Source organism: Erinaceus europaeus, chromosome 11 (assembly GCF_950295315.1).
Source record: "Erinaceus europaeus chromosome 11, mEriEur2.1, whole genome shotgun sequence".
Taxonomy (NCBI): domain Eukaryota; kingdom Metazoa; phylum Chordata; class Mammalia; order Eulipotyphla; family Erinaceidae; genus Erinaceus; species Erinaceus europaeus.
Genome location: NC_080172.1, coordinates 50,966,894 through 50,988,955, shown reverse-complemented (window position 1 = coordinate 50,988,955; position 22,062 = coordinate 50,966,894). Strand labels below are relative to the sequence as shown.

The following is a 22,062-nucleotide window of genomic DNA, read 5'->3' as shown; positions in this document are numbered from 1 at the left end:
GACGACCCCCATTGTCTAAGGTAATGAATGCTGAGGTTTCAGCTCAGGGACTCTTCATAGAGCACCCAAGTATGTGCCAGGCTCCTGAGATGCATTTGGGGAGTTCCCACAGGGCATCTGTCTTAGAAAGGAAGTGGGGTGATACAGGTGTGAGGCAGGTATATTGTGTGTTCACAGGGGGAAGGGGCAGGAATGGAGCCAGTGAGTGGCAGTTTCAATAGCACAGTCAAGGAGAGCCCCTTCCAGAAAGTGACATTTGGGTAGCTGGAAAAATAACTCAATGCAGTACTTGCCTGCCTGAGATTCCTGGCTTGATTCCTAGTTGTGTGTTCCAGAGTCATGCTCCTCTCTCTCAGCCTCATATGACATAAAAACAAAGGCACCTGGTGTCGGCATACCTAGTTACAATGTGCAAGGACCCTCAGGTCCAAGCCCCTGGTCCCCCTACCTGCAAGGGGGAAGAACTTTATGAGCAGTGCTAAGCAGGTCTGCAGGTGTGTCTCTGTCTCTCCCTCTTTATCTACCACTTCCCTATCGATTTCTCTCCATCCAATAAATAAATAAATACTGAAATAAAAGTAAGTCTTAAAATAGAAAGTGGGGCTGTGGGGGTAGATTGTATAATGGTTATGCAAACAGCCTCTCATACCTGAGGCTCTGAAGTCCCAAGTTCAATCTCCTGTACCACTATAAGCCAGAGCTGAGTAGTTCTCTGGTTAAAAAAAAAAAAAAAGTGGGTGGGGGTATAGCATAATTATTATGCAAAGAGACTTTACTGCCTGAGAATCTCGAGTCCCAGGTTCAATCCCACACACCACCATAAGCCAGAGCTGAGCAGTGCTCTGGTAAAAAATAATAATAATAATAATAATAATAATTTAATTAAATTTAAAAATTAAATTAAAAAGTGGGGCTGAAGGGATAACTCTCTGGGTAAGGTGTGTTCCTTGCCATGTACTTGGCCCTGGCTCAAGCCTCAGTACCATAAGGGTGATGCCGAGGTGTCTCTTCCCCTCCCTGCCTTTTGTCTGTCTCTTTGAATGAAAAAGCAACCCAGGAGTAGTGAACTCACATGCACAAGACCCCAACTCAAATATAAAATAAAATAAAAATCAGTAAAAGAATGTGGTGATTTGGGGGCAACTAGAGGGAGTTATCCTGGAAGACAGCTGAAGGAAGAACTTGACTTACCTGAGGAACGAGGGAGGCTGCAGGCCAGAGCAGAGACTGAGTGTTAGAGACCCAGTCCCTGTTGGGAGCCACCCAGCCTATGGCCGTGTGGGCCTTTGAATTTGACTCCTGGGGAATGGAGCACAGTGGAAACTGCCTGAACGGTGAGAGACTGGCGGGTGGCACAACAGCAGGGGAGGGCGCCAGCAGGAAGTTCTCTCCAGAGGACAGCAACTGGGGCAGCAGAAAGCCCCGTGGTGGAGATGACTGATGAGAGAGCCAACGAGGGAATGTTTCTATAAACTGAATCTGGGGTCTAAGAAACAAGGCAAGGGCCCACAGATTTTTTTCACTACTGGAAGTCCAAAGGTGGCATCACTTGAAATGGGTGGCTGAGTGGCCCAAATCTGAGGCCAGTGCTTCCTGGGAAACCCACTCCCAGTAGGCTGGGCTGGCTCCCAACTCAAGCTGCCTCCCTGTCACCTGAGCCTACTGTGCAGTTTGATGTCTCTTTAGAGATGTGAGGAGATAACTACAAACCAGAATCTGGCATTTGGTGGGAGGCCCATGTGGAAATGGGGTACACAGGGAGTCCTCTTCTGGGAGAGCAGTCCTCCAGCTAGAGATGGAACCAAGTCTCGTCTGAGTGAAGGTGTTTACTGCCTGTAGAGGCACTCTGCTGGTGATGGTGTGTCTGCAAAGCGGTGAGGCATTGGTCTTGTTAGATGGTCATATGACATCTGCTCCTGGGTTATTTAGAGAGTCCAACGACTTGATGTATGAATGACCTAGAATAGAGCCTGGCCCATCAGGGAGGCTTGCCAGCTAGTTGCTCCCCACACACACACACACACACGACCCTCCTTCAAGTGGGTTTCCTAGAGTCAGGACTCAGGCATCACCTCTGCCCCTTGCCTCTTTCCTCTCCTGGTGTCTGTCCAGTCTTCATAAACCTAAGTGGGCTCTTCCTCCTTAACAACTTCAAGGGTAGAACCAGAACCCAAGTCCAGTCTGTCAGCTTCCCTTCCCCAGCAAGGGTGAGAAGGATGTCACCTTTGTTCTGTGCTAATTGAGTCTCCCACAAGGGGTAAGAGCTCTCTCCCCTCCCTGGTCAAACTGACTCTGGCTGTGAGACACCTGTGGCACTGCTTCACCACTCATAAAGCCTATGGCCTTGAACTGGGGTCCCTGGGCACTGTAATATGTGTACTCAACAAAGTATACTACCACCTGCCCCCTACACACACACACACACACACACACACACACACACACACACACACATCTTCCCTTTCTCTAGGAAAGAGTTTGTCCTTGGGGCCTAGCAAGATAGCTCGCCTGAGAGGGCGCTTGCTTTGCCAGGCACCATGCACTCACCCCAGGTGCAGGTCCCCGGTACAATATATAGAACACTGTGGCACTGGCGGAAGGCTCAGTGCTGTGGTGTCTCTTGGAAGGAAGGCAAGCAGGCATTGGCCCACAGCCCAAGAAGTGACTAGAGCATTGGGCTTACAAGCATGAGGTCCTGAGATTGAACCCCAGCATCACATATGCCAGAGTGAGGTTCTGGCTTCCTTTCTGTCATAAATAAATAAAATGATCTGTAAAAAAAAGAAAGAAAGTGAGTTGGGTGGTGGCATACCAAGTTAAGTGCACATAGTACAAAGTGCAAGGATCTCAGTTCAAGGTCTGTAGGTGTCTTATCTTTCTCTCCCCTTCTCTATCTTCCTGCCCCCTCTCAATTTCTCTCTGTTCTGTCTTATAAAACGGGGGCGGGGGGATTGGCTGCTAGGAACTGTGGATTCATATGCGGACACCGAATCCCAGTGATAACCTGGAAGGAAGGAAGGAAGGAAGGAAGGAAGGAAGGAAGGAAGGAAGGAAGGAAGGAAGGAAGGAGAGAGAGGAAGGAAGGAGAATCTGTCCTCTGTCCTCCCCCAGTCTCCACACAGGCAAACTAGTCCCTGCCTTTGTGGTCTGACTCATCTGTTCTTTCTTTTGTTCCAGGTCCAAATATGAGGAAGACAGAAGGTGAGTAGGCTGAGGTACAGGTTCGAGGTGGGAAGGAGTGGGTTGAGTTATTGTGCTTTCCGTCTGTGCCAGCCACTGGGGAGTCCCTGGCATGCTAGGGTCTCCAGGGCCCAGGTTGGGTTCCTTAGAGCCCATGTGACCATAAAGTCTAGGTCTGATTCCAGGGGGTCACCCCCTGAGATGAGGTCTGCTCCTCAGTGTGAAGACATAACCTACTGTGGCTCCTCACATCCCCATGCTGGGTCTTCACCTGAATAACCCCCGCATCCCTGTCGTCCCGTTTCAGCCTCTATAAGGAGTGCCAGTGGGAGAGTGAGCCCCTATTAGCACCTTCTGTACTGGGCTCTGGGTTAGCACACCTGTCCTCTTGGTAGGTGGTTTTTGTTTTTTGCAGCCCATGTCCATATCTCTTGCTTCCTGGCAGCTGATGTTAAACAAGTGTGCCTTCCCTGAGCATGCCCACACTCTGTAAGAGGGAGAAGCCAGGCAAGAAGTCTGTTTGCGAGCAGAGGAAAACCAGGGCTTAAGCATCTGCCACGTTAAATCAGCACAGTAGATGAGTTGAGAGCCAAGGGTATTTTTAAATACAGAGCTCTGGACAGCTTCATCCATGGCAGTTGGAAGCTATTTGACAGCCCCCTTCCATCTCCCTTCCTCTTAGCATGCGGGGGTGCAGTGTGTCTTGGAAGAGGCAGCCAGTGCGTCTCTCCTCTGCCCCCCACCTGCCCACCCCCACTGGGACCATCAGTAGTGTGCCCCTGCCTGTGGCCTGTGTGCTGACCCCTAAGGAGCCAGCATATTGGCTTCTGCCTGCTGCCCAGACAGCCAGCCCCCCACCCCCGCCCCCTGCAAAGTCCCTGACCCCAAAACACTCCCAGAAACTGGTCCAGCTGGGGCTCTGGCCCACTTGCAGCTCTGACTCACTGCCCCTTCCCCCACGTTCTCTCCCAGCGCCCCCATGGCCTTCGCCCTCAACACCTACATGAGCCACACAGGAATCCGTCTTCGAGAGGCTCGGCCCACCAGCACCACTGAGAAGGTCCAGTCTGCACCTGACAAGGACAAGTGGCTCCCCTTCTTCCCAAAGACCAAAAAGGTAACAGCCGCCCCAGAAAGTCCCAGGCACAATGCCTCAGGCTCATCTGCCCCAGAGCTGCCCTCTGGCTCATCCCTGAGCTCTGCGTGTGGAACCAGTGAGAATCTGTAAGCTAGAGCTTCCTCCAGATCTTGCCAGGGCCGCTGGGGGACCCACACAAGGCTACTCTCCCCCAGCCTGCTCAGGGCAGGCTCAAGGCCAGTGGCTGAATGGGCAGCAGCTAATTCAGTGTTCTGGAACCTTTCTGAATCCCTTTTGTCTTAGCAGAGTAGCAACTCCAAGAAAGAAAAGGATGCCTTAGAGGACAAGAAGCGGAACCCCATCCTCAAATATATCGGGAAGCCCAAAAGCTCCTCCCAGAGCAGTGAGTACCTGGGGGTCAGCCCCAGACCCACATTCTGGGGCTGGGGGCCATGCAGCTCTCAACATACCTAGCCCACCCCCCACCCCCAACCAGCAGTGGCTACTGAACAACCACACCGGGAAGAGGCCCCTGCAGAGATAGCTGTGTGACAGTAGATGCCCCTGGGCCTTCATCTGTGGGATTCTCTCTGCACTTGTGTTCCTGTGTGCCTGGAGCTTTATGGGTCCTCACAGCTTTATGGGCTCTGAGTCTTAGAAAGTAGATCTGGGCAGGTAGAGTGCACGACAGGGACCCAGAGGTCCCACCAATGCCATCAGTGGCCAGTGTTTGTCATCTCCCAGCCTGGAAAGGCCTCAGGATCATTCCACAGCCTTGTTTGAAACTGCTGCTTTGGGAAAAGGGGAGGGGTGGCTTTGAAATTAACACTGATTTTTGCCCCTGCCTCTCCATTCCTGATTTGATGTGAATTTTATTTTGACTCATGGAACATTAATTTGATTTTTCATGGTTCACTTTTGTTTGTGTTTCTTTTCTTTTAGCATTTCATATCCCCTTGTCCTCTGTGGAAGGTAAAAGGACCATTTTCTTTGGGTTTTTCTTTGCTTTCGCTTTGAGTTGTCATTTCCCAGCTCCTCTCTTCAGTTCTCTCTCTTCTCCTCTCCCAGACCTCTTCCTCCCACCACCACCCCATTTTTCTTTTCTGTTCCTTTTTTAAAGATTTATTTGGTTGTTTACATATCAGAGAGAGTTTCACAAGAGACAAGAATATAGAGGAAGAAGCCAGAGCATACTCTGCTTCATGCTGTGCTGAGAACCGAACCAGGAGCCTCAGGCATGCAAGCCCAATGCTCTTGTCAGTTGAGTCATTTCTCCAGTCACTTCTCCATTGTTCTTTCTTTGTGCCTAAAGCTGCTTTGTGACATAGTCTACTGCTAGGGGCTTTCCCCTCACCTGGGTACCCCCTGCCCACACAGCCTAGAATGTGGACAGCCCTTACTCATGGCTTCCCAGGCCCCCTTCTAGGCCCCTAACTGTCCCACCATCCAAGGCTTTTCTCTTCTGGTCTGTGACTTCCCCACAGTGGGCCCCAGAAGGCCACACTCATGCTAGAGAAGCCCACACCCTTGCACATTGAAATGTTGGGCACAAGCACCTCAGATTTTTTTAGTGGCTATAATAAAAAGATCGTCATTTGTTAGCGTTACATGTTTTCATAGTAAAATGTTAAGGGGGCTAAGCCAGTTTGTCTTTAAGTTTTGTTTGGCCACCAGGATTATCACTGGGGCATATGGTGCCTGTGTGACTCCACCTGTTTTTTTCCTTCTTTCTTTTTGATGGAGGGAGGGAGAGAAAGAGAGAGAGAGAGAGGGAGAGGGGGGGGGAGAGAGAGAGAAAGGGACCTGTAGTACTGCTCCACCACTCGTGAAGCTTTGCTCTGCAAGTGGGACCCAGATACTTAAACCTGGGTAACGTGTACTCTGATGGGTGCACCCCACCCCAGCCCCTTGTGAGGTCTTTTTATTTTTATCATCTGCTTTGCTTAAGCCCTTCAGTATGACACCTTCAGTCTGTTTTAACTCTTAACTTTGCCAGCAATGTGTGAGTGCAACAGCTAAAAAAGAATGACTCTGTGTTTAGAATACCTGGTATCTTCTAGACTCTATGCATTATAGACTATACCAGTTGACCTTTGACCTACATGGGGGGCGGCTCAGGGTGCTGACCTCTCCATGGTCAAAACTCCTGGTAGTCACTTTCCCAAAAACTTGACTGCTAGGAGCCTGCTGTATCCTGGAAGCCACTCCAGGGGCATAAAGTCAGTGAGTACAGCTTGTGTGGTGCGTGTGTTATTTACCATATTTTTAGAACACAGAGAGGAAAGAATGTCTCTAAGACTGTCCTAAGTGGATCAGTATAAAATCTACGTTTTTGGGAGCCGGGCAGTAGTGCAGCAGGTTAAGCGCATGTGGTGCAAAGCGCAAGGACCAGCAGAAGGATCCCAGTTCGAGCCTCTAGCTCCCCACCTGCAGGGGAGTCGCTTCACAGGTGGTGAAGCAGGTCTGCAGGTATCTATCTTTCTCTCCCCCTCTCTGTCTTCCCCTCCTCTCTCCATTTCTCTTTGTCCTATCCAACAACAGTGACATCAATAACAACAACAATAATAACTATAACAATAAAACAACAAGGCCAACAAAAGGGAATAAATAAAAAATAAATATTTTAAAAATATTTTTAATATTTTTAAAACACATTTAAAAAAAAATCTGCATTTTTGCCAACTTCACACTGAATAGGAAGAAGAGGAGTTGAATAAGATCCACCTGTGAGGGGACCCACAGATCAAACCTGTGCTGTTCAAGGGTCAGACATCCATACAGACCTGTATATGTATGTATATTAACCCAAAGGAGCTTAGGGCCAAAAATTGGAAAGCTCATTTCCCATCAGTGAGGTATAGCCACTTGTACAATTAAGGGTTTTCAATGTTCTGTGATAAATGAGCAAAGACAGAGCAGTGGGATTTAATCAGGAAATTATTCTGCTCCTAGAATTCATTTTGAGGTATTAAAAACAGTGGTCATCAAAATTACTTTTAAAATTATTAAATTCCCAGGCTCATTATCCTGTTTCAAACAATAAAAAATAATCATTAAAAAAAAAATGTTTATGAGAGAATAGCTTTGAAATCCAAGCCCTTTGTTCTCAGTACCCACCTCCCCACCCCCCAGCCACTCTTCCCAGGCCACCATAAGCTTCAGCGTCAGGAAGCCGAGCTGCTGGCCTTGCCTGTGCTGAGCACTTGCTATATGCAGAGGGGACCAGGATGCCCGTGGGGGCGAGGGAGATGCTGCCCAAAGCCAGAGTACAAATGCTGGTGTCCATCACCTCCTTGAGTTAAGGCCTTGCCACTATGATTTCTAGTTTCAGTTTGAGGTTCTAGAGTTCCCAGGACATAAGCCAAATCTGAACCCATTGCCAAAGACTAAACACCAGCCACATTAAACAAGCAACAAAAGCCCAACCCTCAGCTTTGGAGAGCATAGCCATTCACAGTCATCAGCTATCACCCCTGTTCATCCTTCCTTCCAATTTATTTATTAAGGGGCCAGGAAGTGATGCAGACGCACCAGATTAAACACACACATTACAATGTACAAGACCTGGGTTCAAGTCCCTGATCCCCACCTGCAGGGGGAAAGCTTCATGAATGGTGAAGCAGGTCTGCAGGTGTCTCTTTGTTTCTTTCCCTCTTTATCTCCCCCTTCCCTCTCAATTGTTCTATCTATACAATAAAAATACATACGTACATACATAAAAACATTGTAGAAATAAAAATATACTTTTTAATTATTCAAAAAGTGAGGAGGGAAAGCAGTACCAGGGCATCACTCTGGCACACGTGCTGCTGAGGACTGAACTCTGGACCCCATGCTTAAGAGTCCAACATTTTAGGGGGCCGGGCAAAGTCAAAGAACCTACACAAGGGTCCCTGTTCGAGCCCCCGGCTCCCCACATGTAGGGGGTTCGCTTCACAAGCAGTGAAACGGGTCTATAGATGTCTAGCTTCCCCTCCCCACTCAATTTCTCTGTTCTATCCAATAATAAAAAATGACCACCAGGAACAGTGGATGGTAGTGCTGGCACTGAGCCCAGCAATAACCCTGGAGGCATAAATAAATAAATAAATAAATAAATATCTGATTGCTAATGTCTGGATTACTTGTACTTCATTCTACTGGCATTCAAAGAATGGAGGAAGGAAAGTGAAGGCTTCCAGGGAGACTGCTTTAAAAAAAAAAATTACCCCTGTTGTGCCAACAACTTTAAGCCATAATCTCCCAATAAAAAGTATGTGGGGGAGGGGGTTAAAATCAATGAAAGAGAAAAAAGAAAAGTCTTCCTTCCTCACTATTTTTCCCCATTGCTCTGGGTCATTCTGTTTTACCAGATCTTTTTCCCCAAAGACCCAGGTGCACATTCTGACTTTACTCTCCCTTTCCCTTCTCAATTCTTCTGTCTCTATCAGAAAAAAAGAAAAAGAAAAAAGAAAAATGGCCACCCGGAGTGGTGGATTTGTCATAGAGACACAAAGCCCCTGTGATAGGGAAAAAAGAAAGGAAAAAAGAAAATATAGATGGGGGCTGGAAGATAACATGCCTCGTCGACTAAACTATGCATAGGGACCCAGGTTCCAGCCCCTGACCACCTTATGGGAGCACCATAAGAATGGGAAGCTTCATAGTGAATGCTATGGTGTCTCTCTTCTCTCTGTCTCTCACCCTCCTAAAAATTTGTCTCTAATCTGCCAGGATTAGTGGAGTTGTGCAGGCATGACTCCCCAGTGATAACCCTGGTAGCAAAAAAGGAAAGAAAGAAAATGTGCTTCTAAACCCTGTCACTTTGCAGATGAGGAGGAATGGGCCCAGAAAAGTAGCGTGGCTGTACTGCTGCACATTGTGTGGGTGCAGAGGCCCAACTAGGATGTCCCTTGCTCTCCAGTGTGCTGTCCTCATCCGCACTTGCTCACTGCTCTGTCTCCTGGGCTAGAGGGACGTGCAGGCCCAGAGAAGCCAGCTCTGGACAGAAGGCAAAGCCCCTTCCTGTTCATTTGCTTGCAGTCAAGCCTGGCAACGTGAGGAACATCATCCAGCACTTTGAGAACAACCAGCAATACGACGCCCCGGAGCCCGGTACCCAGCGCCTCTCCACAGGGAGCTTTCCAGAGGACCTGCTGGAAAGTGGCAGGTAGCCGGGCTAGGCGGGGATTGGAGCCAGGCCCATGCCCAGTGGCTTCAGCCCCTCCACTACACTTGGAGATGCCCACTTTAGAACCTTTCCACCTAGATGGCTCCAGAAGAAAATAGACTATTGGTAAAGCCAGCAAAAAGGAGAGAAAGGCCTCTCTGCCTCTGAGAGGACCCTCTGGCTCTTAAAAGTTTCCTCAGGGTCCATGCCCTTAGCTGCGCAGCTGCCTCCACCCCGAGAAAGCACTAGAGTTTTTCTTCTTAAGGATTTGTTTATTCCTCTGTTAGAGAGAAAGAGCACATCACTCGGGCATATGTGACATCAGGGATGGGACTCAGGACCTCATGCTCGAGAGTCCAAAGCTGTGGCTTTATACACTGTGCCACCTCCTGGGCTGCCACTAGATTATATGTATCATAAGCAGCTAAACAGGAAAGCCTAAGAGTCCAGGCTAGAGAGGAGGGCCTCGGTGGAGTCAGGAAAAGTGAGTCAGGCTCCCTCTGCCCATGAGGAAGAGATGAGGTCCTGTCAGGAACCTTAAAAGCGGGCTGGGTTAATCTCAGCAAAGACTGGGGTGGGAGCACCGAGGTCATGGCGTTGCTCATGTCCCCCACATTTGTCAGGCTGCCATGTCAGCATCCCTGGTGTTGAAGTGTGCTCTTGACTGTGACTTCACACAGCAGCTAGCACTGATGGTCAGAATTGCCTGGAGTTGGGAATAGTTTGCAGTCCACAAGAGGTGGCCTTGTGCAAGTAGAAATATTTCTGAGAGCCACTCAGCTGCCCATGACTGAGGCAATGGCATGGTGTGTGTGTGGACCAGAGAACCTGGCCATGTTCCCTCAGGAAGTTGATGTTCAAGGTCACTGTCAACCTCCCTGCCTGTGTGTGTGCGTCTGTTCTTGTCTAACATCAATCCTGATGAGCTTAATGCATGCTCTAAGGTTTTACCCTAGTGAATCAGCAAAGATTATGAGAAAATAAAGCTAATTTTTTCTTTTTTAAATAGATTGTTTTATTTTTTTTAATTTATTTATCTTCCCTTTTGTTGCCCTTGGTTTTTATTGTTTTTTTAGTTATTATTGTTGTTATTGATGCCGTCATTGTTAGGACAGAAAGAAATAGAAAGAGGAGAGGAAGACAGAGGAGGAGAGAAAGACACCTGCAGACCTGCTTCACCGCCTGTGAAGTGACTCCCCTGCAGGTGGGGAGCTGGGGGCTCGAACCAGGATCCTTGCACTTTGCACCACGTGCGCTTAACCCGCTGCACTACTGCTCAAGTCCCAGATTGTTTATTTTTAATGAGAGAGAGAGATACAGGGAAAAACCAGAGCACTGCTCAGCTCTGGCTTATGGTGATGCTGAGGATTGAACCTGATATCTCAGAGCTTCAGGCATGAGGGTCTTTTGTATAACCACAATGCTATCTCCCCAGCCCTTTGCTTTTTTCTAAGACAGAGATAGACAGACAGCTGCTGGGGACTGGGGAGTGAAGGCCACAGTACTGAAGCTCCCCTCAGTGCAGTAGGAACCAGATTCTAAACTGGGTTACACTCACTACCTGAGTGAACTATTTTTATTATTCCCAGCCTTATCTATATAAAGGTTTAGATCGGTACTGAGGGCCAGCAAAATAGCTCACCAGGATAGTGCACTGCTTTGTCATATGAGCAGCCCAGGTGTGAGCCCAGCCCCCACCACATTGGAAGGAGCTTCAGTGTTGTGGTCTCTACCTCTCTCCTTCTATCTCTGTCTCTCAGTATCTGAAAGTCAGCCTATAGCAGTGAAGCCCTGGCAACAAAATAAATAAAGACTAGTACTGAGAGGTTGAGTTGTAGTAACACTGGGTGAATGAAATACACCGTGTATGTGATTGCCTGTGAAGGGTCATAAGAGAGGATGTTGATATTTGGAGGAGAAATTTCTGCCTCTTTGTGAGCTTGTAGTCTTAAAGTAGCTAGCTGAGTTTGCCCTGAGGCCTTCCTGGGCCTTGTGGTCAGAACACATATCAACCCATCTTTCTGGGGTCCTGGAATGACTCTAGAAGAGCCACTAGGTATGGGGGCTCACTCATCTTAGCAACAGGGGCAGGGATCAGAGCCCCTGGTTCTGCAAGGCTGCTCTCCAGGAATCTGGGAGCAGAGCTGGGCTATGAGTCTCAGCTCTGGCAGCCTGAGGGCTGGAGCCTGGCTCAGTGGGTGAGGTGGCCACTGTGCACAGCACCCATTATGGACACTGGTGGAAAAATTTTTTAGTCAGGGTTGGAATCGTTCTGACATGTTGAGTTCCATAGGGGGTCAGCTGGCAGGTGGTGTGACTTCTCGCCCTGCCAATAAGGCCCAGGCCCCAGGGTAGGGGTGATGGGGTCTGCTGGTGGCTTAGAAGTTTGACAGATGCTGGGCTCTGTTGCAGCAGTGTCCTGCTGCGTGCCGAGAGCTCTGCAGACTCCCCCATCTGGTCCTGGAGGCAGTGCAGGAAGTAGATTAGTGATAATGCCAGCCCAGGAGCAGGCCCGGGGAGAAGCCATCACAGGGTCAGATGCCTGCCAGTGTCTCATGCACCCCAGAGCACCCCATTCCAAACCCCACTGTCTGGCATGACAGACAACAGAGTGGGAGGATGAACAAACCCTCAGTGGGAAAGCTGGGGCCCCAAGAGCACAGAACTCTGGTAAGCCCTGTGGGGCATCCTAGAGTGAACACGTGGAGGGGTCAGGCAGTGGTGCACCCAGCAAAGCAAGCATGTTACCATGCACAAGGACCAGGTCCAAGCCCTCCCCCTCACCCCTAGTCTTTACCTACAAGGGAGGAAGCTTCGTGAGAGGTGAAGCAGAAGAGAGTGCCCACATTCCCTCTGAGAACCTGGAGATGAGGAAGGGACAGAGCACAGGTGGACTGGCCTCAGATGGGCAGGAGGGGCCCTAGCCCCTGGTTGGGACTTTGGTGCCCCTGCCTTCCTGACAGACTCTGGTGTCTCTGGTACCTAGATGCCACAAGTCTGTGATTCCCAGATTCCCTTCCCAGTTGAACCTAAGAGGTGGGAGGGGGGCTCTGCCCCTCATCAAGAGGGGAGTTAGAGCAGCAGAAGTTGCTGTCACTGAGAAGTGTGTAGCAGTCCCGCATGTGGCCCCTTTAGGACTGAGGGGCTGGAATCCCTGGGCATCTTGGGGTAAGAGGGAGGGCACAGCCAGCCAGTTCACAGGCCCCATGATTCCCCATGGCTCTCCCAGCTCCCGTGCAGAGATCCGCCTGGGCCGCTCTGAGAGCCTGAAGGGCCGGGAAGAAATGAAGAGGTCCCGCAAAGCGGAGAACGTACCCCGCTCCCGCAGTGACGTGGACATGGACGCTGCTGCTGAGGCCGCCCGCCTACACCAGTCTGCATCCTCCTCTGCCTCCAGCCTCTCCACCAGGTGGGCAGGGTGGTGGACTCTGTAGCCAGGGGACAGGGACTCAGGCAGGACAAGCCTAAGGCTGACTCTCCCCACAGGTCTCTAGAGAACCCAACACCTCCCTTCACCCCCAAAATGGGCCGTCGGTGAGTGCCAGACACAGCAGCGCCTTGGTTTATAGTCCAAATCCCCCACCTGAGCACTGGCCCTGGGCTTGGGGTTGGGGCCTGGGACAGGCAGTGAGGACCCCCAGGTGTGAGCACTTCTTCCTGTAAAACTGAGCTGCCATCTGCCCCCCTCCCAGGAGCATTGAGTCCCCCAGCCTGGGCTTCTGCTCCGATGCCCTGCTCCCCCACCTCCTGGAGGATGATCTGGGGCAACTGTCAGACTTAGAGCCAGAGCTGGAGGCCCAGAACTGGCAGCACACCGTGGGCAAGGACGTGGTGGCTGGGCTGAGCCAGAGGGAGATCGACCGGCAGGAAGTCATCAATGGTGAGCAGCTCAGCCATGTCCACTCGCACTTGTGCAGGGATCAGTGCCAGGCTCCTGGGACATGAGGAGGGCCCATGCTGCCTGAAACCAGGACCTGGTTCCCTAGAGTTTTGAGGGTCAGGTGGCTGGGCCCCAGCTAACCCGTCTTCTCCTTGTGACACTCCACTCAGAGCTCATGGTGACAGAGACCTCACACCTCCGCACACTCCGGGTCCTCGACCTCATCTTCTACCAGCGCATGAAGAAGGAGAACCTGATGCCCCGCGAGGAGCTGGCCCGGCTCTTCCCCAACCTGCCGGAACTCATTGAGCTCCACAGTGAGGACCCTGCCCTGCCACGCCCCCCACCCCTAGCCTCTGCTGTTCTGCACACCTGCCAATACACACACACTCTATCCATCCATCCAAGAGCTCCCCAGCCCCTCTCCCTGGCAGTGCCACTCAGCCTCATACCCACTGTCCTCTCCTCACCCCAGATTCCTGGTGTGAAGCCTTGAGGAGGCTCCGGGAGGAGGGCCCCATCATCAAGGATGTCGGAGACCTCATGCTGGCTCGGGTACAGCTGCAGGAAGGGGCTCAGCCAGGTGCAGGAGGCAGTTGGGGGGGCCCTTGTCCCCAGCCGGGGTGACACTTGCCCTCTCGCCCCTACCTGGTAGTTTGACGGCTTGGCCCGGGAGGAGCTGCAACAGGTGGCGGCGCAGTTCTGCTCCCATCAGTCCATAGCGCTGGAGCTCATCAAGACCAAGCAGCGCAAGGAAAGCCGCTTCCAGCTCTTCATGCAGGTGCGGCCCCACGCTTGGTCAGCCTGGCCAGGGACCAGTTCAGCGCCCTTCACCACACCTGAGGGCCTGGGCCCCAGCCCCTAGCCATTGCATGGGACCATGCATAAATGCAGCCTCATGAGCGGTGGGGCAGTGCTCTGGTATCTCCTCCCTCTGTCTCTCATAAAATAAAAACCTGCTAGGAGCAGTGGGACCACGCAGGCATGAAGGCCCAGTGATAACTTTAGTAGCAGAAATATATGATAATAACAGTAAATGAGGTGGCCTGAGAGGTGGTGCCATAGACAAAGCATTGGTCCTTCAAGCATCAGGTTCTGAGTTTGACTCCCAGCTTCGTCTGTGCCAGAGGGATGCTCTGATTCTCTCTTCACTCTCTTCTCACAAATAAATCTTTGGAGTAAAGTAAATGGGGTCAGGTAGTGGCTCACCCAGGAGAGTATACACTTTACCATGTGAAGACCTGGGTTCAGGTCACCACTTGCAGTGGAGAAGTTTCACAAATGGTGAGATGGTGCTGCAAGTGTCTCTCCTTTCCTGTCTCTCCCTCTCTCACCTTCTATCACAAAGAATGAAAAAAAAAAATTGGCCACCAAGAACAGTGGAGCTGTCCAGACAGGGTCCTATTGATAACCATGGTGACAAAATAATAATAATCAAGTTATCCAAGCCAGTCACCTCTCAACTAAGTATGAGGACAAACAGCACATTCATAAAGGCCTCCTAAGTTTGCCTCCCGGCCCTTCCTCCCTAGCTCTGCTCCACCCCCCCACCCCCCATCCCCTGCCTTCTCTCTCTGGATGGGGCTCCCACATCCCATCCTCCCTATCTAGACACCTACTCAAGGCAGAGGGCTTTGTCCACTGAAAGGTGCAGTGTCAGCTCCCAGAACCCACACTGCTCCTGAGCAGTGCACTCTGTGCCCTTCTTGCCCGCAGGAGGCCGAGAGCCACCCACAGTGCCGCCGCCTGCAGCTTCGCGACCTCATCATCTCAGAGATGCAGCGACTCACCAAGTACCCACTGCTGCTGGAGAGCATCATCAAGCACACGGAGGGTAGGCTGGGCGCGTGCTCCTCAGCCTGCATCTGCCACCTGGGGCCCTGGGCCTTTGTCCTGGTGCTGTTCAGCGTCAGAGAAGATCTGAGTTGCAGATGTGCTTTAGAAAAGGCAAAGCGGGGGTCAGGCGGTAGGTAGCGTGGCGAGTTAAGCGCACATGGCGCAAAGTGCAAGGACCGGCGTAAGGATCCTGGTTCGAGCCCCCCGGCTCCCCACCTGCAGGGAGGAGACTTCACGGGCAGTGAAGCAGGTCTGCAGGTGTCTGTCTTTCTCTCCCCCCTCTGTCTCCCCCTCTCAATTTCTCTCTGTCCTAACAACAACAACAGAAATGACAATATTAATAATGACAACAAGGGTAACAACAAGGACAACAAAATGGGAAAAATGGCCTCCAGGAGCAGCGGATTCGTAGTGCAGGCACTGAGCCCCATCAATAACCCTGGAGGCAAATAAATAAATAAATAAATAAATACCAAAGAAGGCAAAGTGCAGGGCTGGTGGGGTAGCTCACCCAGGAAGATGCCAGCTTTGCCTTGCAGACATCCCACTGTGGGAAGCTTTAGTGCTATGGCACCCTCTCCCTCTTCCCCACCTAGAACAGTAAAGTATGGTGCTTAGCTGTGGGGGAGTGGGGGAGGCAAACCCCCTTTCTTGCCAGCTTGCAGTTTTGGTACAAAACGGGAAAGCACAGGTTGACACTGGGAGACATGTTACCCCTTGTGATGACTGCTCCCACACCAGGGGCCACTGTTTCATTTTAATCCCTTGCCCCTCTCACTGGACTCCCTTACACACAACGTAGAGCCATATGTGGGAACTCAATATACAGGAACAGTGGCCCAGGAAATGGTGTAATAGTTGAGTCCTGTCTGGGCTTACATCCATGAGATCCTGCATTTATGAGATCCTGGCTTGCCATATGCCAGAGTGCTGCTCTGGCTTCTCTATCACATAAGATAAATAAAAGCATATCTTTTAAAACATTCGGAGGGTGGGGGTAGATAGCATAATGGTTATGCAAAGAGACTCTCATGCCTGAGGCTCCATAGTCCTAGGTTCAATCCCCCACCACCACCACCATAAGTCAGAGCTGAGCAGTGCTCTGGTAAAAAAAATAAATAAATAGATAAATAAATAAATAAAATAAATAAAAACATTTTAAAAAGAAAAAAAAAACATTTGGATAGGGGACCAGGCTGAATTAGGGGATCTGGCCTCAGTTGTCACTGCCCTGATCTGAATGTCTCTCACCACCCTGGAACTTAGGCACTAGAGTCAGTGTAGAAGTCTTATTAGATACCAGAGAGATGACCTAATGGTTATGCAGCAGCTTATATATTCCCCCATTCAGCTGTGTTTTTTATTTTTTGTGTATTTTTTAATTCATCCTTTCACAAGTTTGTGAAGGGGGAGGGGAAACTAGAAGGGAAGAGAGACATCTGCAGACCTGCTTTCCCCCTGCAGGTGGGGAGTGGAAGCTCAAACTCAGGTCCTTATACATGGTAACATGTGCACTCAACTAAGTATGGCACTGCCCAGCTGCTACAGCAGACTTTCTGCTTGAGGCTCTGAGGTTTCAGGTTCAGTCCCCAGCACCACTATAAGCCAGAGCTGACCAGTTCTCTGGCTTAAAAAATTAAAGTCGGGAGTCCAGCGGTAGTGCAGCGGGTTAAGTGCACATGGCACGAAGTGCAAGGACCAGTGTAAGGATCCCGGTTCGAGCCCCCGGCTCTCCACCTGCAAGGGAGTCGCTTCACAGGTGGTGAAGCAGGTCTGCAGGTGTCTATCTTTCTCTCCCCCTCTCTGTCTTCCCCTCCTCTCCATTTCTCTCTGTCCTATCAAACAATGATAACATCAATAACAACAATAAAACAACAAGGGCAACAAAGGGGAATAAATAAATATTTTTTTTAATTAAAGAAAGTCTTACTTATAAGCTCTAGACTTGACGTGTGTGGGGTCCCAGCCTCAATCACCCCAGTGCTGCACATACCAGAGCATTGCCCTATTCCTTTTAATTAAATAAGTGTATAAATCACTTTGACTAGAAACACAGTCAGCTCCATCACCCCCAGTCTCCTCCCTGTCCTCCACATTGTAGAGCTGGTTGTTGTCTGGGGAGGGGTTCCTAAGAGCCACCAGTGTGATGAGAGCAGGTAGCCTGAATCCCCAGGACACTCTAGTCAGCACCACACCTGAGATCAGGGGTGGGAGGGGCTTCTTACACCCACTTCTGGGCACAGGTCACCCTGGGCTTTTGCTGGCCATGCCATCACACCTGAGCCCCACACCGCATCCTCCGCCTCATTCGGCAGGTGGCACCTCTGAGCACGAGAAGCTATGCCGGGCCCGGGACCAATGCCGGGCGATTCTCAAGTATGTGAACGAAGCAGTGAAGCAGACAGAGAACCAGCACCGGCTCGAGGGCTACCAGAAGCGCCTGGATACCACCTCCCTGGAGAGAGCCAGCAACCCTTTGGCGGCTGAGTTCAAGGTAAGAGAGAGGCTTCCAACCCCCCACACCCCCTCCCCTGCAGAGCACAGCCCCAGGCAGACCTGGTGGGGCTCAAAGCCCTGGAATGCACACACCCCACACCAATAGTCACTCCTCCACAGACCAGGGCAGCCCCACCACAAAGACCAGATGGGTCTTTGTCTTTCGGGACTGGGCAGTGGCACACCTGGTTAAGTGCACATAACACCATGATCAAGCACTCGGGTTTGAGGCCCTGCTCCCCACCTGCAGGGGGATCACTTCATGAGCAGTGAGGCAGGTCTGCATGCAGGTGTCTGTCTTTCTCTCCCTCTCTCTATTTCCCCCTCCCTTCTCCATTTCTCTCTGTCCTGCCAAATAAAAACAATAAACACGTAAAATAGGAAGGTAAAGTTTAAAAAATTAAAAAGGGGGGCTGGGTGGTAGCGCACCTAGCTGGGTGCATGTTACAGTGCACAAGGACCCAGGTTCAAGCCCCCAGTCCCCACCTGCAGGGGGAAAACTTCACAAGTGGTGAAGCAGGGCTGCAGGTGTCTCTCTGTCTCTCTCCCTCTCTATTTCCCCTTTCTCTCAATTTCTGGCTGTCTCTATCTGATAAATAAAAAATTTTTTTTAAAAACTTTTTTAAAATTATAAAAGACCAGATATTGAACCCAGTCTGGGTGACCCGGAGATGGCTCACCCCATGCAGTGCTGCAAGAGCCGCCATCCCTGGCTCCAAAGTACAGCACCGTGCTCTGCACCTCTGGGGCCTTCATGGGTGCTAGAGCAGCCCTGTGCTATCTCTCCCTGTCTCTCTGTCTCCCTCAGTTTGCAGAATGACAAGCCTGAACGGGGAAGATGGCTTGGCTTGGGGGCTGCCGAGCACATGTGAGGCCCACTGCTCAGTCCCTGTCAGGATACTAAAAAAAGAAGAACTGGGCTTGGGAGAGTGGGGAGGGAGTTAGAGCTAGAGGGGATAAAGCCAGTGAGAGAGTGACATTAGGGAATGGGATGCTCTGGCAGGACCCTCTGGCGAGTGCCCCTACCCAGTTGACCTTTTGACTGAACTGTGCCCCCCACAAGGGGCTGTTTCTCCCTCGCTGGCCCCTGCCACTCTACAGACTGTGGGGCCCCTAGCAAATGAATGAATGGTGGTGTCTCCCCACAGAGCCTGGATCTGACAGCCAGGAAGATGATCCATGAGGGGCCCCTGACCTGGAGGATCAGCAAGGACAAGACCCTGGGTACGAGCCCCAGCAGTGGGAGCTTGGAATCCCTCCCCCCGGCTGCAGCACAGGGAGGGGTGCTGAGAGGAGTCCTGGGTGTCAAGAGCCCATGGTGCCCCCCCGCCATGAGTAGGCACAGGACCTTCCCTCACAGCTTCACCCCCAGACCTGCAGGTGCTGTTGCTGGAGGACCTGCTGGTGTTGCTACAGAAACAAGACGAGAAGCTGCTGCTCAAATGCCACAGCAAGGCTGCGGGTGCCGCCGACAGCAAGCAGACCTTCAGCCCTGTGCTAAAACTCAATGCCGTGCTCATCCGCTCCGTGGCCACGGGTGCGAGGGGCCGAGCCCAGCTCCCTCTGCCTTCCTTGACCCTGCTGAGCAGCTTCAGGACACATGGCTGCGGGCGGGGGGTCCGGGGAGGCTAGGCAAGCCTGAACAGGAGCAGGCAGAAGGTGACAGGCAGGGCCAGATCCAAGTGCTGGACAGCCCTGCAGACAGTCTCAGGCAAAGTGGGGCATGTGCAGAGTGCTCTGGGGAGTCAGGTGGCCACACTCAGGGTGCCCTCTCTGTAGGCCAATGGGGCAGTGCTTGCCCTCCCTGCTGGGTGACCAGAAGGACGATGGGTGGGCAAATTGGCAAGCCCTCGCTGTCTGCACATGCACACTCAGGAGGTTGACGGGAGGCCAGGAAGATGGCACGGGGGGGGGGGGAGGGGGGGAACGGGTTCAGACAGCCTCGTCACTCTCCTATGCTGGTCCCCATAGGGCTTCCTCCCCAGGCTCATCCAAGCTACTTGCTGGTGGGGAGTGAGAACTGTGGGTCTGCCTCTTGTCGCCCTGGCCCAGACAGCTGTCACATCTCTGGCCCCCACCCTTCCCTCACTTAGATAAGCGGGCCTTCTTCATCATCTGCACCTCTGAGTTGGGGCCCCCGCAGATCTACGAACTGGTGGCACTGACATCATCGGACAAGAACACGTGAGCATTGACTGAGGATCCCATGTCACAGCCGTCCCCTCAGGACCAGGGTGGGGTGTGTGGGGACAGACAGCTGTCAGGCTGCCACCTCAGCCCCTGAACCAGACCTAAGAGGAGAACAGGCTCCCGGTGGTCCCCTCACCACTGTTACCACTCCTCTCCTGTGCTCTCTTCATCCTTTTCCACGTAAGCTTTTTTGCATGTTTTTGTGGAGAGCCACTTTTTCACTCAGAAAGACAAGAAGAGGGAAGGAGAGAGACAGAGAAAGAGATATCACAGCATCAAAGCTTCCTCTAGCGCTGTAGCACTTCCCATGTGGTGCTAGGACTCAGATCTGGGCCACACATGTGGTAAGGCCCTAGCCAGTGAACTATCTTTCCAGCCCCTCACTAAGTATTTAAAATGTAGACTATTCTCCCCAGACACTAGCCCACAGGCCCCTGTCACTCCACCCTAGGGGTCCACACACCCCACCTTCCCCAGCTGGGACCAGAAGGGCACAAGCTGAGGCTGTGCCACCTCTCTGCAGGTGGCTGAGGGCATGCAGACCTGGATGCCGAGTAAAGGAGGCCCAGGGGCAGCCTGGCGGCACGGGGAGGGAGCCTGCCATCAGGTGGGGGGGGCAAGTGAGGTGGAGCAGGGCATTGGGAGGGGAGCACCACTTCGTTCCATCCTCACCCCAGTCCTCTCTCCCCTGCCGAGTAACAGGTGGATGGAGCTCTTAGAAGAGGCTGTGCGGAAAGCCACCAGGCACCCCGGGGCCGCCCCTGCACCCACCCCACCTGCAGCTCCAGGCCCCCAGGAGCCCACCCACCAGAACCCCTCACCCAGCAGGTGCTCAGCCTTCCCAGGAATCTACCCCACCTAACCCCTGCAGCCTTGGCAGAACAGCTTAGCAGGAAATGAAGCCCCCCCACACACACACAGCTGCCCCCACACACATACACACCTGTCCCATGAACACACTCACACTCACACACCTTCCCCCACCACCACCTGGCTGTAAGGTAAACACTGAGTGGGGGGGGGGAGGGGGTTGAGACTCCTCCCCAGGCCACCACACAGACAGAAAATGACAATGCTTGGCACCTCCATCTTGGGCCAGGAGGGCTTTCACTGCCCTTCTACCTCCAGCCAGCAGAGGTCCCTCTCATGCAGCTGCTCTCTCCTCTCAGGGAGGACCTGGAGGATGCTGATGTGTTCCCTGACAAGCCAGAGCCTGAGGAGCTCCCTGCAGGTCAGTCCCAGGATGCCCTGGCTTGGCTACTGGCTTCAGAAGAAGAGGGAGAACCTAGGTCCCCCCTCCCTCCAACCAGGGTGGGTAGTGAAAGCTCAGAGAACTGAAGGAGTAGGAGCAGAGGGCCCCCACAAATGCACACAGTTCTCACTGAGAAACTTTTTAAATAGTTAGTTTGTTTTATTTTTTTAATATTTATTTGTTTGTTCCCTTTTGTTGCCCTTGTTATTGTTGTAGTTATTATTGTTGTTCTTAATGTTGTTGTTGGCTAGGACAGAGAGAAATGGAGAGAGGAGGGGAAAACAGAGAGGGGGAGAGAGATAAGACTCCTACAGACCTGCTTCACCACCTGTGAAGTGACTCCCCTGCAGGTGGGGAGCCGGGGGCTCGAACTGGAATTCTCACGCCTTGCGCTTTGCGCCACCTGCGCTTAACCTGCTGCGCTACCGCCCGACTCCCAATTTGTTTTATTTTAATGGGAGAAGGAAAGCTAGAACACTGCTCAGCTCTCTCTTAATGTTGACAAAGACAGCACCTGGGACCTCTGGGCATGCGAGACTGTTGTGTAGTCTGTGTGCTACCTCCCTAGCCCTTCTCATTGAGAATTTTTTTTTTAATATTTTTATATTTATTTCCGTTTGTTGCCCTTGTTGTTTTATTGTTGTAGTTATTATTGTTGTTATTGATGTCGTTGTCATTGTTGGATAGGACAGAGAGAAATGGAGAGAGGAAAGGGGAAGACAGAGAGGGGAGAGAAAGACAGACACCTGCAGACCTACTTCACCGCCTGTGAAGAGACTCCCCTGCAGGTGGGGAGCCAGGGGCTCAAACCGGCTCCTTACGGCGGTCCTTGTGCTTTGTGCCACGTGCGCTTAGCTTGCTGTGCTACCGCCCGACTCCCTCTCATTGAGAATTTAAGACTTTATTTATTGATTAACCTGAAAGAAAACTAGAACATCACTCTGGCACATGCAGTGGAGGAATTTAATTACCTCATGCTTGAGAGTCCAAAGCTTTAGCCA

At 51.6% G+C, this 22,062-nt stretch overlaps 1 protein-coding gene across 11 annotated transcripts in view; it reads left to right on the top strand.

The window, feature by feature from the left end:
- The window catches only part of ARHGEF11 (Rho guanine nucleotide exchange factor 11), a 127,083-nt gene that overhangs the window by 100,073 nt on the left and 4,948 nt on the right, over positions 1–22,062 (top strand). For 3 of the 11 annotated variants that reach the window (XM_060201646.1, XM_060201654.1, XM_060201644.1), the window contains exons 18-35: positions 3,178–3,201; positions 4,153–4,297; positions 4,562–4,661; positions 5,201–5,230; positions 9,281–9,407; positions 12,637–12,816; positions 12,894–12,941; positions 13,100–13,287; positions 13,458–13,604; positions 13,763–13,842; positions 13,943–14,068; positions 15,004–15,121; positions 17,439–17,617; positions 18,768–18,843; positions 18,980–19,156; positions 19,713–19,803; positions 20,512–20,637; positions 20,979–21,040. In XM_060201646.1, the coding sequence (XP_060057629.1) occupies positions 3,178–3,201; positions 4,153–4,297; positions 4,562–4,661; positions 5,201–5,230; positions 9,281–9,407; positions 12,637–12,816; positions 12,894–12,941; positions 13,100–13,287; positions 13,458–13,604; positions 13,763–13,842; positions 13,943–14,068; positions 15,004–15,121; positions 17,439–17,617; positions 18,768–18,843; positions 18,980–19,156; positions 19,713–19,803; positions 20,512–20,637; positions 20,979–21,040 (2,024 nt within the window). The remainder of the gene's footprint in view (positions 1–3,177; positions 3,202–4,152; positions 4,298–4,561; positions 4,662–5,200; positions 5,231–9,280; positions 9,408–12,636; positions 12,817–12,893; positions 12,942–13,099; positions 13,288–13,457; positions 13,605–13,762; positions 13,843–13,942; positions 14,069–15,003; positions 15,122–17,438; positions 17,618–18,767; positions 18,844–18,979; positions 19,157–19,712; positions 19,804–20,511; positions 20,638–20,978; positions 21,041–22,062) is intronic. The other 8 variants (XM_060201648.1, XM_060201647.1, XM_060201653.1 and 5 more) reach the window with 6 other exon arrangements.